The 13,205-nt window shown below is 54.3% G+C and overlaps 1 protein-coding gene across 1 annotated transcript; it reads right to left on the bottom strand.

Annotated features, from left to right (window-relative positions):
- Window positions 1-1,955: 1,955 nt before the first annotated feature.
- Window positions 1,956-7,245, bottom strand: LOC103657282 (kallikrein-1-like). Its single transcript, XM_008684708.2, has 5 exons — window positions 7,102-7,245; window positions 5,978-6,134; window positions 4,324-4,610; window positions 4,040-4,176; window positions 1,956-2,334 (listed from the first exon to the last, which is right to left on the bottom strand). The coding sequence occupies exons 1-5, from the start codon at window positions 7,145-7,147 to the stop codon at window positions 2,179-2,181; spliced, it is 783 nt and encodes a 260-aa protein (XP_008682930.1). The 5' UTR covers window positions 7,148-7,245; the 3' UTR covers window positions 1,956-2,178.
- Window positions 7,246-13,205: the final 5,960 nt, after the last annotated feature.

Raw genomic sequence — 13,205 nt, forward strand, 5'->3', positions numbered from 1 at the left:
TCTTTCTTTCTTTCTTTCTTTCTTTCTTTCTTTCTTTCAGATTTTATTTGCTTATTTGTCAGAAAGAGAGAGAGCACAAGCAGAGGGAGAAGTAGACTCCCTGCTGGGCGAGAAGGCCAATGTGGGACTCGATCCCAGGACTCTGGGATCATGACGACCTCAGCCGAAGGCAGACGCTTAACCCATTCAGCCACCAGCCTTAGCTTTCTGTCTCTTTCTCTCTGAAACTCCGTGTTTTTGAACCTCATTGTGTGTTTCTCTTAATTTTATTTTATTTTTGTCACTGTCACGCCATCTTCCCTCTGCTGCCACTGTTCCTAATTGTTGCTGACACTTTCTCTTTTCCTCCTGGCTGTCTCGCATTCCTGTCTCTATGTCTCTAGGCTCCCGTCTCAGGGCTAAAGTCTCAGGGCTGAGGATGAGGTGCCCTTCCTGCAGCCCTTCTCTGCCCAGAGATCTCTGGGGAGACACTGGAAGCACGGAGTGAGAGGGGAATGGTCAGGCCTTAGCTAACAGCCTCACACTCACCTAAAGACTTCCCCAGGACTCTTGCATGGGCAGAGAGGCCCGGGGTTGGGGAGGGAAAGAGTGTGAATTTGAGAGGCTGTGCGCACCCAGGCGGGTTTTGCAACTGTTGTGTCGGAGGGTGGGGAGAGGCGAGGTGTGGAGGGAGAGAGGTGCGTTAGAGTGGTCGCAACGTGGAGCTTTCTTGACTGGAGACTGCGTCCAGGCCTCACCGTCATGAACCTTCCTTGGTCCTGACCCCGCCCCCCGAGCTCTGGCCCCGCCCCAAGACCAGGCTCCTCCCCTTTGTGCTCTGACCCGCCTCCTGGAGTACAGGCCAGGCCTGGAGGGCAGACCACTCCTCTGCATCCCCTGTGGGTGCTCTAGAAGCCCAGTGTGGGGCTTGGGGCGGGGCCTGAGTTGGAGGCGGGGCGGGGCCGGGGCGGGGCTTCGTCTTGGGGGTGGGGCCTGAGTAGAAGAGCGCGCGCTTTTCCTCAGCTCTGGAAAAGGTTTCCGGCCAAAGCTGGAGAGCAGCGGAGACGGGATGGGCTTGCCACGGAATTGCTTGTGGATGGAATTGAGATGGGGCTGATGTTCAGGTGGGAGCGCAGAGGAGCGGGAGGCTGCCAGGACACTGACGTGCTGGGGGGGGGAGGGGTGCACTCATCCACCGCAACTTCGACTTCCTGTTGGGTCCAAACAGCCAAACCGAAGTCAGCAACCACGGAGCCGGACTGGGTCAGCACCAGGGCATCACCACCGGTGTCCGGCTGACACTTACATCCCACAGTGCGCTTTTCGGTCCTTGTCGCTGCCCATGTGCCCGGGGGAGCGGGGTCTGTCCCTAAAAGCTCGGTCCCCAGTCCGCATCTCCCAGCCTGGATCCTGTCCCGAGGCGACAGCCCAAGCTTCCTGCGGTGGTGTCTGAGGAGGCCACGCAGTTCCCTCTTGATTCACTCTCTTTGGGGCCCTCATGGGCAGGGGGCTGAAGTAACTGTGTTCCTTGGCTCATGGACCATTGACTCAGCATCCCTGACCGATCCCGCCACTGTGTTTATATTCAATTCATGGATTCAAACCCTCGACTAATAACTAATGATCCCCTCTCATCCCCACAATCCACTCGCACGCCCCACAGGCACCCCTTCTGGTGTCTTCTCGGCATCATTACTTGACTGTATTCTACAGAACGAGTACTGTGGGCGCAGACTGTAACTTTGTAAGGCTGTTTTGCTCCGTGACTCAGTGTGTGTTCACACTTTCTCACTCATGGCTGTGCTTTGAACTCTGTCCTTGGTGTGCATGCATCTGCTTTGTACTTCCAGCTCTGCTCAGTGTCCTATGGGGAACGTCTACCACATGTCACCGTCCACCCTCCCAGGGTGGGCACCCATCCCTCCCACAAGAACATGGCCACCCCTGCCTTAAGTGTGTCTCTCCAGAATCTGTGTGAGACGATGTCTGCAGACATTGCCTAATGGCCCCTGGAGGCCAGGATGGGGGGAGGGGGTGCCCCCATTTGAAAGCCACTGGTCTTCCCCGTCTCTACCCCTGACTCCACACTTTAGGACCTAGGCCGGGTGGGTCCCTAACTTCCACATCTAGAAATGACAGATGATGCCAGAATTTGCTGTGTATTCTATTTAACTAAGGGGAGGGGAAGGTCAGAGCCATTCAGCTGTTGGCCGACATGGTCTCTTTGATCCATTGCAGGTAGGGAATCAGTTTGGTGTAGACAACAGGCATATCGGGGCTGCCACATGGGATGTGGCCCCAGGATGTGATTCCTTGAAGCACTCCATCGCAGATCAGTGGGCCCCCCGAGTCGCCCTGCAGCACAAAGGGGGGAGGAAAAGGAAGGTCAGCAAGGCTTCGGGTTCGGGCCAGCGGGATTCCAACAGAGGGTACAGCAGCTCGAGTCCTGGCCAATGGAGAGAAGACTTCAGGGTCTAGTTTCTGCGCAGGGGGGAGGGTCCAGGAGAATAGTCCCAGCAGACAGGTCAGTGGGGGGGGAAAGTGGGGTCCATCTACCGGACCCTCCAACATTCAGGGCTCAGCTCTGACGTCACCTCTCCCAAACAGCTTCCTCTGACTGGATACCGCTCCACAGGGCCCATGGAAGGGGGTGAGCAGGGAGGGGCAAGGTCAGTTCTGAGATTAGAATGATCCACTGTGGCAGGACAGGGATGAGATACAAGGAAAGAATGAGGGCCAGAGGCCTGTGAAGAAGGCTAGGGTGAGGGTCCAGGTCGGAACAAGGACAAACCTGGGTTGAGCTAGGCAACAGACATGAGGGGACAATGGGTAAGTCCGTGGGGGTTGGGCAGGAGGGGCCAGGCTTGGGGATGGATGGGTTGGGGGAGGTGAAGTTAGGAGTGGGAGACTTACAGACCCAGGGGTGGAGGAGGCCCAGGCTTGGTGAAAAATGCTGGGCTCAAGTGGGCCTCAGGGAGGTGAAAGGCTGGGGTGCCCACCTGTGTGCTGGGGGGGGGGTATTGTTAGTGTAGACATCTCCTTGAAGCTGCTCAGCCGAGAGACTAAGGCCAAAGTTCGGATCATTCTAGGTCATATCTGCTCCTCTCTTTGCTCGCAGTCGCTCAGCAAACCCTGGGGGCTCCCTTTAGAGGTATCAGGAGTGGACCCCTTGGCCCTCCCTGCCTCCACCCTGGCCACCCCTATCCTCACTCCACACCAGGCCTCCTGCCTGTCCTCACCCCTGCTGTCTGACCCCACACAGACCCCTGAGGGCCCTGTGAACACCCAAGTCAGGCCCCGTCCTGCTTCTGCTCAGCAGTGTGCACGGCCCCGGGGTCCCTCAGAGGAGCGGCACTTACCTCCCTGTGGCCCCAGGTGAGGCCCCACGGGATGGGCCCCTTTCTTCCCTCTGGTGTCGCCTCCCGCCCTCTCCCCTTGCTCCCTGGGCTCCATCCACACTGGCCTGGCTGACACCCTCACACACCCCAGGCCGCTTCCCCCCCAGGGCCTCGGCACCTGCTCTTCCTCTGCTCTTCCCCCCCTCCTGTCATGCTGGGCTCCCCCTCTCCTGCTGCAGGTGTCCGCTCAGCCCCGCCTCCTCCCTGTCTTCTCCCTCACCACAGGGCTGTCCCCTGGCTCCACGATGTCGTGATGTCTCCTTCTGCCCCGCGGCACCAGCACCTCCTAACATGCACTGTCACTTCTGTGTGACGTTCACTGTTTCTGTCTGTGTCCCCTCACGGCGGGGGGCTGGCTCCGTGAGGGGGGCTGCTCTCTGTCTGGTCACTGCTGTCTTCCCAGGGGCTAGGTTGGTGTGGGGCATGCAGTAGGTGCTCGGTAAGTAGGTGCTGCATGGAGGAAGGGGTGAATAGTGATGTGCAGGACTGAGGTGCAGGTAGTGTCTGGATGGGGGTGTGGGATAGGACAGGGGCAGAGGCACTAGGGGCGGGGCTATAGCTGGGCAGCAGTGGGACCGATGCCTGGTGAACCCTTGCACCCCCACCCTGAATCTGGGTTCCCTCCCCGAGCCCAGGTGGTCGAGGGGGAGAGGCTGGCTCACCAGGCACCTGTCACTGTTGCCCTCCAAAGGCCCAGTGCACGGCATGTGATCTGTCACCTTCTGGGAGTGGGCCTTGGCACAGACATCATTGGGCAGGAGTTTGAGGTCCACGCACTGGAAATTGCCGATGTATGTGACTATGGACCAAGACAAAAAGGGCTGTGACCAGACCCCAGGTGGCTCCTCGGCCCCTCCTTTCTCAGACCCTGAGTCCAGTCCCCAGCCCCCTCCCCCCCATACCCAAGTGTCTGGGCTCCAGGCTGCAGGGTCTGGCCCTGGGGTACACTTACCTCGTTCAAAGCTGCCCCAGCCAGAGGCATAGCAGGTGCTCCCCAGTTGGGGTTCCTGGTTGGGCAGGTCCAGGACCCCCACAGCATCTGTTTTCTGGGCGGGCTCTGCCAGGCGCAGCAGCATGAGGTCGTGGCTGTAGTCCTCTCCGGGGAGGTGGGCGTGGTTTTTCAGGAGATTCAGGTTGAATTCAGGGTGTGGGAAGCTTGTAATTCGGCTGAAAACCTGGGCAGTGTCTTCGTCCATAAACAGGTTGTTGCGACCCAGCCAGAGCTGGTAATTTCTGGGGAGAGAGGAGACTCCAGGGAATGAGGAGAGAGGAGGGGGAAAGGGAGTTGGGGCCAGGGAGAATCCCGAAGATAGAGAGAAACAAGGAGCAATCGTGGAGAGAGAGGGAGCGCCTGCAGGAAAGAAGTAGTCATGGAAAAATAGAGACCTTGGGAAAACAAAAGATTGTGACAGCATGAAATGCAGATCCAGAAACAAAGAGAAGTAGTGAAAAAGAGAGAGCTTGAAACAGGAGAAGGAACAAGGCAGAGGGTAGAACAGGGAGCCAGAAGGAGCACAAAGGGGACAGGAGAGGAAGCAAAAACGCAGCGACCCTGAGAAAGGGTCCCTGGAAAGATGCAGAGTGAAAGAACAGACGGGAAGAAGGAGCAGCAGGCCCAGTGAGACAGCGACAGGAAGCAAGGGGAGAGGGTAAGAAATGGGAGGGAGGAGGCCGACAGCCTGAGAGAGAACAGAGAGGGAGGAGGACCCGGAAGGGCTGGAGGGGGCCTGGGACCAGCTCAGTGGCAGCCGGTGCTGTGGGGCTGGCTCCCCGGCAGCGGGTGGACTGGCCCCCAGCCCAAGGTCAGCATCCCCCTCCCTCCCAGAACCTCTCCACCTCCTCCCTCTCCCTTCCTCTCCAGACTGTCTCCCCTTCTCCTCCTCCACCCTCCCCTTACTACTCCTCCTCCCCCTTCTCTTCCCCACCCCCCCTCCTCTTTCTCCTCCTTTTCTTCCTTCCTCCAGGGCCCCCAGCAGGTTCCAGCTGAAACCAGCCCTTCCCTGTGTCCCCTGGAGTGTATCATTGTCCTGGAGGGAGGAGCTGGGCACATGAGAAGCGCCCCCCTCACACACACATGTCAGAATAATCCCTTCCTTTTCTCTGGGGGTCCCCCTCAGTCCCATCCTGGGGGTGCTCAGCAGCGATGGGGGAGAGGGAGTGAGGCAGAGACCCAGAGAGAGAGATGGAGCAGCAAGGTAGAGGCTGAGACATACAGGTACAGGGGTGCAGCGGAGGGACCCAGAGGTGGACAGACACGGGGGGGACACACAGAGACACCGAGACCAAACAGAGAGGGAGACAGAGATAAATCATACTCAGATAGACAGACACACACCAGAGCCAGTTACTGAGAGACACGGAGACACAGGGCAGGGAGACACAGGAAGACAGTCACAGGGAGAGACAGAGAGACAGGCTGCCGTGGGAGGGCTTCCTGGGGTTGTCCCTGCCACTTTCCATGGGACCCAGACCAGTGCCATCTTTGTTTCCCTGAGACCCCCAACCTCCCCTGAGGTGAACCCAGGGTCTGCGCCCAGTTGTTTATTCCCGTGGGAGTACAGACACCCCCCCCCCTCCCCAGACCCCATGCTCAGACTCACTTGTGCATGCAATGGGCAGCTGTGAGCACCCACTGTGGGTGCACCAGGACGCCTCCGCACCCGATGTTACTGAAATTATACACAAGCAACAGCCAGGGTTGGAAATTCTTGCACTCCGAGCCTCCGCTGATCGGGGACTGGATGGGAGGCACAGCACCTGCAGAGGGGGTGCTGGGTGAGGGCGGGTGGGAGGTGGCAATGGGGCCGGGAGGGTCTAGGCTAGGAGAGGGACACAGGTGCAGAAGAGCAACGCTAGGTGTCGGGGGAGACGGGCAAGAGGTACCATAAGGGCCTGCAATTCTCCTGCAGTCCCTTAACTGTGTTGGTGATGGGTCCTAGGTGGGGAGACATTCTGTTGAAATAGACCCCACCCCAGGAATCAGGTGGAAAAAAAAACCAAGGCAGCTCTGGAGCAACTTGTGGCGTGGAAGCCGGCTGTTCTGTGGTGATTTGGAGTTCTTGGACTTGGGGATGGCTGGCTTTGGTGGGGGTGTTGGCTCAAAGAAGAGGAAGGGGTTCTAGAAACAAGTGTGAAGGACTTCAAAGGAGAGGGTCATTGACTGGGAGGGAAGAATTTGAGGGGTGTTAAGGGGTCTCAGTCTTAAATATCTTCTATGCCTGGCATGGGACTTTGGGGTTCTGAGAAGGTGTCAGTATTTAGGGCATGGGGCTGAGAGATGACAGCTGAATGGGAAAGGTCAACTGGGGGCTCAGGAGCCAGAGCACTGGACCATGGAGAACTAGGAGGTAGGACAGAAGGATCAGGGTCCCTGGGTCCAGTGAGGAGGGAGAACTGCTTGAAAGAGTTGGGGAACCCCAAAGAGAGAGACAGAGATGGCCCCAGGCTGTGCCTGCCTGGGAACTGTCTGGGGGTCACAGGGAGGAAGCAGGGACCCAGTGTGGCAGAGAGGACTGTGAGGAAGGTGGCAGGGTGGAGAGCTAAGGAAGGTTTTGGGGTGGGAGTGGGAGAGGTAGGAAGAGACTGGTACCCTGCCTGGGCTGGACTGTGGGTGGGAGGAATAGGGTGCATGGATGGGGAGAGGGGATGGCCTTGTGGGGGCGGCGGGGTCAGAGCACCATGAGAGTCGGGACCCCTCTCCTTTTCTCAGATCCACTCTACTCACCAGTCCACCCCAGGGACATTGCCAGGCACAGGAGCAGGAACCACATGGGGCACAGAGTGTCCGGGAGCTGGCAGACAGTGAGCTAGGAGCTGGGGAGCAACCCTGGGAGCCTTTAAAGCCTACATCCCCCATGGCCACGCCCCTGCTCTGCTGCTAGCCAAGGCCTGGCCCTGCTTCTGGGTGTGGACAGTCCCCGCCCCCCACCCCAGGGCTATGGGAGGGGTGAAAGAGCAAGCACCTGTTGTTCTTAGGTCCTTAATCACGCTGGATATATTCCGGGGTCGGAGGCCCAATGGGCCAGGGCCTACAGCTCTCTTGCCTTGCTCTTGGCAACACAGGCAGTGAGGGGAAGCCCAAGAAAAAAGAATCAGCAGCTCTGCAGAATCAGGATGCCTATTACAAAGCCTCCAATGCCTACATGCCAAGAGAGATTTTGCACCCCAAAGTCCATTGGACTCTCAAATAGGTGCACTGTGTCTCTGAACCTCTCTGATCTCTGCACCTCCCTGAGCCAAGATGCCTGTCCCCCAACTTCCCACATCCCTGAGATATGAGCTTGGATTTCAGAACTCCGAGATTCCTGTATTTCCAGATGCAGGAATGAGTTCCCCTACTATAACGTCCCCCTGAAAATCAGTTCTTGAGGTGCCAGAGTTCCAAAATCCCAGCACTACTGGACCCAGTGATACGAAATTCCAAAGGTATTCTGGAACGAGTCTCCTAGCATCCCGAAATCCAGTGTTCTCCAAAACAATTCAGAGGTCTCGACATAGAGCCCCAACCAACTCCTGTCTTCAACCTGGGCATCTGATGACCCAGGACACCGAGATCACCTCCACATCCAGGTCAAGAGAACCCTCAAAGAATCCAGTGGCTCCACTCCAATGAACATTTAGATCTCGGGGCCTCGTTAATGCACCTCAGCATTAAGTGGCATTGAATGTCACATTTTGGAGTTTCTGAAGAGATTCAAGAACTAGATTGAGCCTTTTGGGCCTCCAGTGTTGACCCAGAATGTGTCCTACAAGCTATAGACGGAATGTCTGCATCCCCCCAAATTCATGTGTTGAACTGCTACTCCCCGGTGAGATGGTTTGAGGAGGTGGGGCCTTTGGGAAGTGGTTATGTCACAAAGGAAGAGCCCTCATGAATGGAATGAGTGCACTTAAAAGGGGTCCTTTGCCCCTTCTGCCATGATAAGACAAGGGAGAAGAAAGCCATGTATGAGCCAGGAAGGGGGCTCTCACCCATGGGAGACATGGGGGTCCAGCCCCTCCCATGTCAAGCACTTGATCAAATCTTTCCCCTTTCTGAGCTGAGCAACATGAAAAGCTAGATCCCAAGATAGGAAGTGAGAGAAGTGGTCATAGACACTCACAAGTGAAGACCATAAAGACTGGGGTACAAGAATACATTCAGTCAGTTACCTGGCCTCCCCTACACACAGATCAGTGTCACCCTGTGGGAGAAATGTGACTCAGTGTGAGTGACGAACCCCTGGATACAGCACCCAATCCCCATCCTAATCCACATACACAGCCTCAACCAAAACCCAATACAACTCAACCCAACCAACCCCAACCCTACACATGTCCAACCCAAGGCAAATGAACCCACCCAACTCAACCTAAAGGAACACGGCCCCCACATCCTCCCCATTCAAAATCAAACCAAACCCACACCATCCTCACATACAACACAACCCAATCCTAACCCCCAGGTCTTTAACATCCCCAAATACATCGCCCACCATTCCCAGTTCAACCCCCACATCATCCCCATCCAAATCAAACCAAACCATTTCAAACCCCAGCAATGCCATCCCAAGCCAACCCTTACACCACCCAGTCCAATGCCTATCCAACCCAGCCCAGCCCTGTTCCAGTCCTAACCACAACCACAACTCCACCCCCATTCTAACTGCTTTTCCTACTCCATCCTCAACCCTATCCAAAGCATTTTCTCTGGGGCAAGGGAAACCCAACCCAACCCAATCCCACTCCTAAGCCTGCCCACATCCTGCCTCCACCCATGACCTGAAGGAGTCTGAGCCCCTACCCTTCATACCTGCAGACACTTTTGTGTCCATCGGGCAACTTGGGTAGTCCACGATGCAAGATGGAGCCCAGAACACAGCCCTTGGTACAATGCAATGAACATGGGAGATTCACTGGAGAGAATAGTGAATTCAGTGTCACACAAGGTTATGAATGTGGTCATACTCTTTCATGGATATGCACACATGTGGATCACACTTTCAAACTTGGGTACTGTATGGACAGCACTTCAAGCTGAAATTCACTAGACATATGCATGTGATTCAAGAATCACAATAGGGGGCGCCTGGGTGGCTCAGTGGTTAAGCGTCTGCCTTCGGCTTGGGTCATGATCCCAGCATTCTGGGATCGAGCCCCGTATCCAGCTCCCTGCTTGGCAGGAAGTCAGCTTCTCCATCTCCCACTCCCCTTGCTAGTGTTCCCTCTCTCGCTGTCTCTCTCAGTCAAATAAATAAATAAAATCTTAAAAAAAAAAAGAATCACAATAGATGTTCTTATGTGCATATGGATATAGACAGAGAAGTCATGAGTGCCTATGCACGCACACACACACTCACACACACATACACACTGACCCAAAGCTTTGGATGTACAAACTCAGACCTAAATTCACAGTGTCCAGTGGAGGTCTGAACGCATTCAATCCAGAGATGCACATACTTGTACACAGGGTCTAGACATACAAGCTGGGGTCCTGAATAAGGATATACAGGAGAGACGTCAGGATGCACTCAGGCCCCTAAAGACATGTTCACAAACATAGGTCTCTAAAATAGTATTCTATCCAGTGTTTGACTTCTGTGTGTTTCCATTTCCTCATCTGCTAAATGGAGGTTGTTGTAAGGTTAAATAGGGATCTGTGTGTGTGTGTGTCTGTGTGTGTGTCTGTGTGTGTGTGAGAGAGAGAGATAATGCCTAGGACAAATTGTCGCTTAATAAATAGTAGTTATTTTAATCAAAGATACATGATCTATGGGACATACGTGTGGATATTCATGTTGTGGACACAAATACGGTCACACTCAGACATATATGCAGACCCAGGTAAGATAGTCAAGGTCAAAACCGGCTTAATCCACAAGCCACTTAGTGGTGATTCAAAGTGGCAAGCACAAACCCAGAGGCCAAGCACTCAGGTGTGGACCCAGGGTATCAGACTCCAGCGCCACACCTGGACACAAGGCTGGGTATTGAAGATGACGGAGACATAGCTGGAGATACAGGCTTCAGGACAGGACGTATCTATCCTTCTCTACATCAGCCCCCAAGTCAGATGCTTGATGTTCAAGGTCTCTCACTGCGTTTCACATCTGATAACAAAGTTCGCAATTGCAGGCAAGTAGGAGACAGGTAAGGCCTTGCACGCTTGCCACACAGATACACACAGAGCTGCACTGTGCACAATTACCAAACAGGCCGTTTTCGAGGTCAAAGGACGATGAACCTCTACACTGGGAAACATAGATACATCCCCTCAAGGTCAAAGCCACACACACAGACACAGGAGCCAACACTAGGGCAAGATTGGACACAATCCCACGGATCAAATGACCGCACTCTTCCCCCTGTTGTTGGGAATCAGGGCTGGAACTCCAGTGAGCAGAGGGCATGCAAATATGGTGGAGGAAGAGCATGAGGAAAACTGAGTGATGTTACCTTTCCCTTTCTTGCGGGCGAAACGTAGAGGGTGAGACCAGACTCATGTTGTTAGAAATTCTCCACGAGCGTGTCACGTGCCTTCAGAGCAAAGGAATGAATACATTTTTTATTCTGGACTGTCTTCCAAGATTGTTTGTCTATCATGCAGCCTTTCAAGATGGTATCTCCCTCGGAGAAGGCTGTGTACTGTCCATGATCTAATAAAAGGTAATATTTGTTTACTGTCAAGGACAATAAAAATTATATGCCCCTCCAGAGCAATTTTGTTTGCAGCCCAGAATTATAAAGATAATATCTCCATCAGAGACTGACTTGGGGAAAGTTTGCCAGCAGCCCCCTGATAAGATTAAGGATTCCTACGCTCAGGTCCTCAGCTACGGCACAAACCACTATGTGCACAGAATCCACCTATGCTCCTCTGATCACCCCCATGGGCCTTGGGGAGCCAGGGGAACTGGTGTGAATATAAAGCTACCATGCTGGGGCGCCTGGGTGGCACAGCGGTTAAGCGCCTGCCTTCGGCTCAGGGCATGATCCTGGCGTTATGGGATCGAGCCCCACATCAGGCTCCTCCGCTAGGAGCCTGCTTCTTCCTCTCCCACTTCCCCTGCTTGTGTTCCTTCTCTCGCTGGCTGTCTCTATCTCTGTCAAGTAAATAAATAAAATCTTTAAAAAAATAAAAAAAAAAAATAAAGCTACCATGCTGCCTGCTGTGCCATGAGTAGTAAAATCCTGCCTCTGACCCAGGATCTGTTGTGTTCTGCCAGCACCCACGACACTGGCTGGCTCACATTTGTTTGCAAGGCAGTATATCTTAGACCCTTCAGAGTTCTTGACAAACAGCTAGGCACTGAGGCAGCACCTTGCCAGATGGACCTGGAGGTGGGCAGGGGACCCGCTGGGTACAGCCACATGGTGGAGGACAGACCAGGACTGAGCTGAACTTGGTGGGAGAGGTGTAAGCGGTAGAGACCCTGGACCCTTCTCCTCCATGGATCCCTCCAGACACAAGGTCATCCCACCTGCTTTTTGAGAAACTTCTTTTTACCACTCATGTCCCTCCCCCTGCTCAACATGCTCTTCCTCTTGGGCTCTCCCTCTGGGGAGAGTATACTGTTCCCTGAAATACCAGGACAGACCCCAGGTGCCTCAAAGCCTTTCAGACATGAGCCATTGCACACTTGCTCCCTGGATCTTCTCCATCCCCTAGACCCTGGCTCAGCCCACATCTCTATTTGGACCCTCACCACACTATCCTCCCTTTCATCAGGGTCTTCCCATATATCTCCTTTCAAATTCCAGATGCTCTTCTTTCCCAATCATGCCTTCATTTTAACAACAGACACCGGGATGGCTGGGAACTCATTTTACATTGTAATTCAGCCACTCAGAGGGTGAGACTCTAGGTTTGGACTTCAGAAATCTCAGCTCTGTGGCTATAAAAGATACATGGTTCTTTCAGGGCAGACATAGAATGGCCAAGACCACCAGAAGCAGTTTACTTGCCATTCTTAAAGCCAGAAATACACCATACACCAGAAATACATCTAGTCTCAGGGATCTCAGGGATACAGCAACTCTCCACTCTTTTTTTTTTTTTTTTAGATTTTATTTTTTTATTTTTCTTAGAGAGAGAGAGTGTACATGACCAGTGGGGCTCGGAGGGCCTAGGCTAAGAGCTGGAGCTGTGCTGTGGAGTTGGAGGGACATGGGGGCAGAGGAGCACAGCTCGGGGTCTGGAGAGATGGACAAGGGGTATGGGAAGGTTCTGGAATTCTGAAGCCATCCCTGGGGTTGTGGGTTGGTGGCAGGGTCTGGGTGGGGAGACTACGTTGAGGGTAGAGCCAACCACAAAGATCAGGCAGGAGACAAGAGGGCAATGTCTGCAGTAATATGTGGTGTGGGGGCCGGGTGATTTGAGGAATCACACTGGGGAAAGAGGCTGTGTGGTCTGGGATATTAGGAGCTCCCAGAAACCCCGAAAAAGGGTCCCAGAGGGGCAGAGCCTGAGAGAGGAAAGTTTTAGTGAGTCCCATGCTGGAGAATCTTCTGAGGCCTGGGGTGAGCTTTGAGGTTGTAAAACATCACTGATTTAGGTAATAGTTCTAGTTGGGCTGAGATGAGCATCTTGGATGGATTTAGGGTGTTTGGGAGTGGGGGCTCCCAGAACTGTGGCTGGAGGCTTTCAGCTGGGAGTTGGGAGAATTGGATATTTCCCTGTCACAGAGTGACAGAAAGGATGAGGGTCTCCTATGAGCTGTTGGCATTCTAAGAGGGAGTGGGAGATCCAGGAATAATGTTGTGGTCATGGTGGGAATGCAATCAGGAGAGGGGCGAGTCATCCTGGGATGGGGTGAGGGATGGCCCTTTCTGTCTGAAGAGCATGGA

Source organism: Ursus maritimus, unplaced genomic scaffold (genome assembly GCF_017311325.1).
Source record: "Ursus maritimus isolate PB19 unplaced genomic scaffold, ASM1731132v1 scaffold_19, whole genome shotgun sequence".
NCBI classification, from domain to species: Eukaryota; Metazoa; Chordata; class Mammalia; order Carnivora; family Ursidae; genus Ursus; species Ursus maritimus.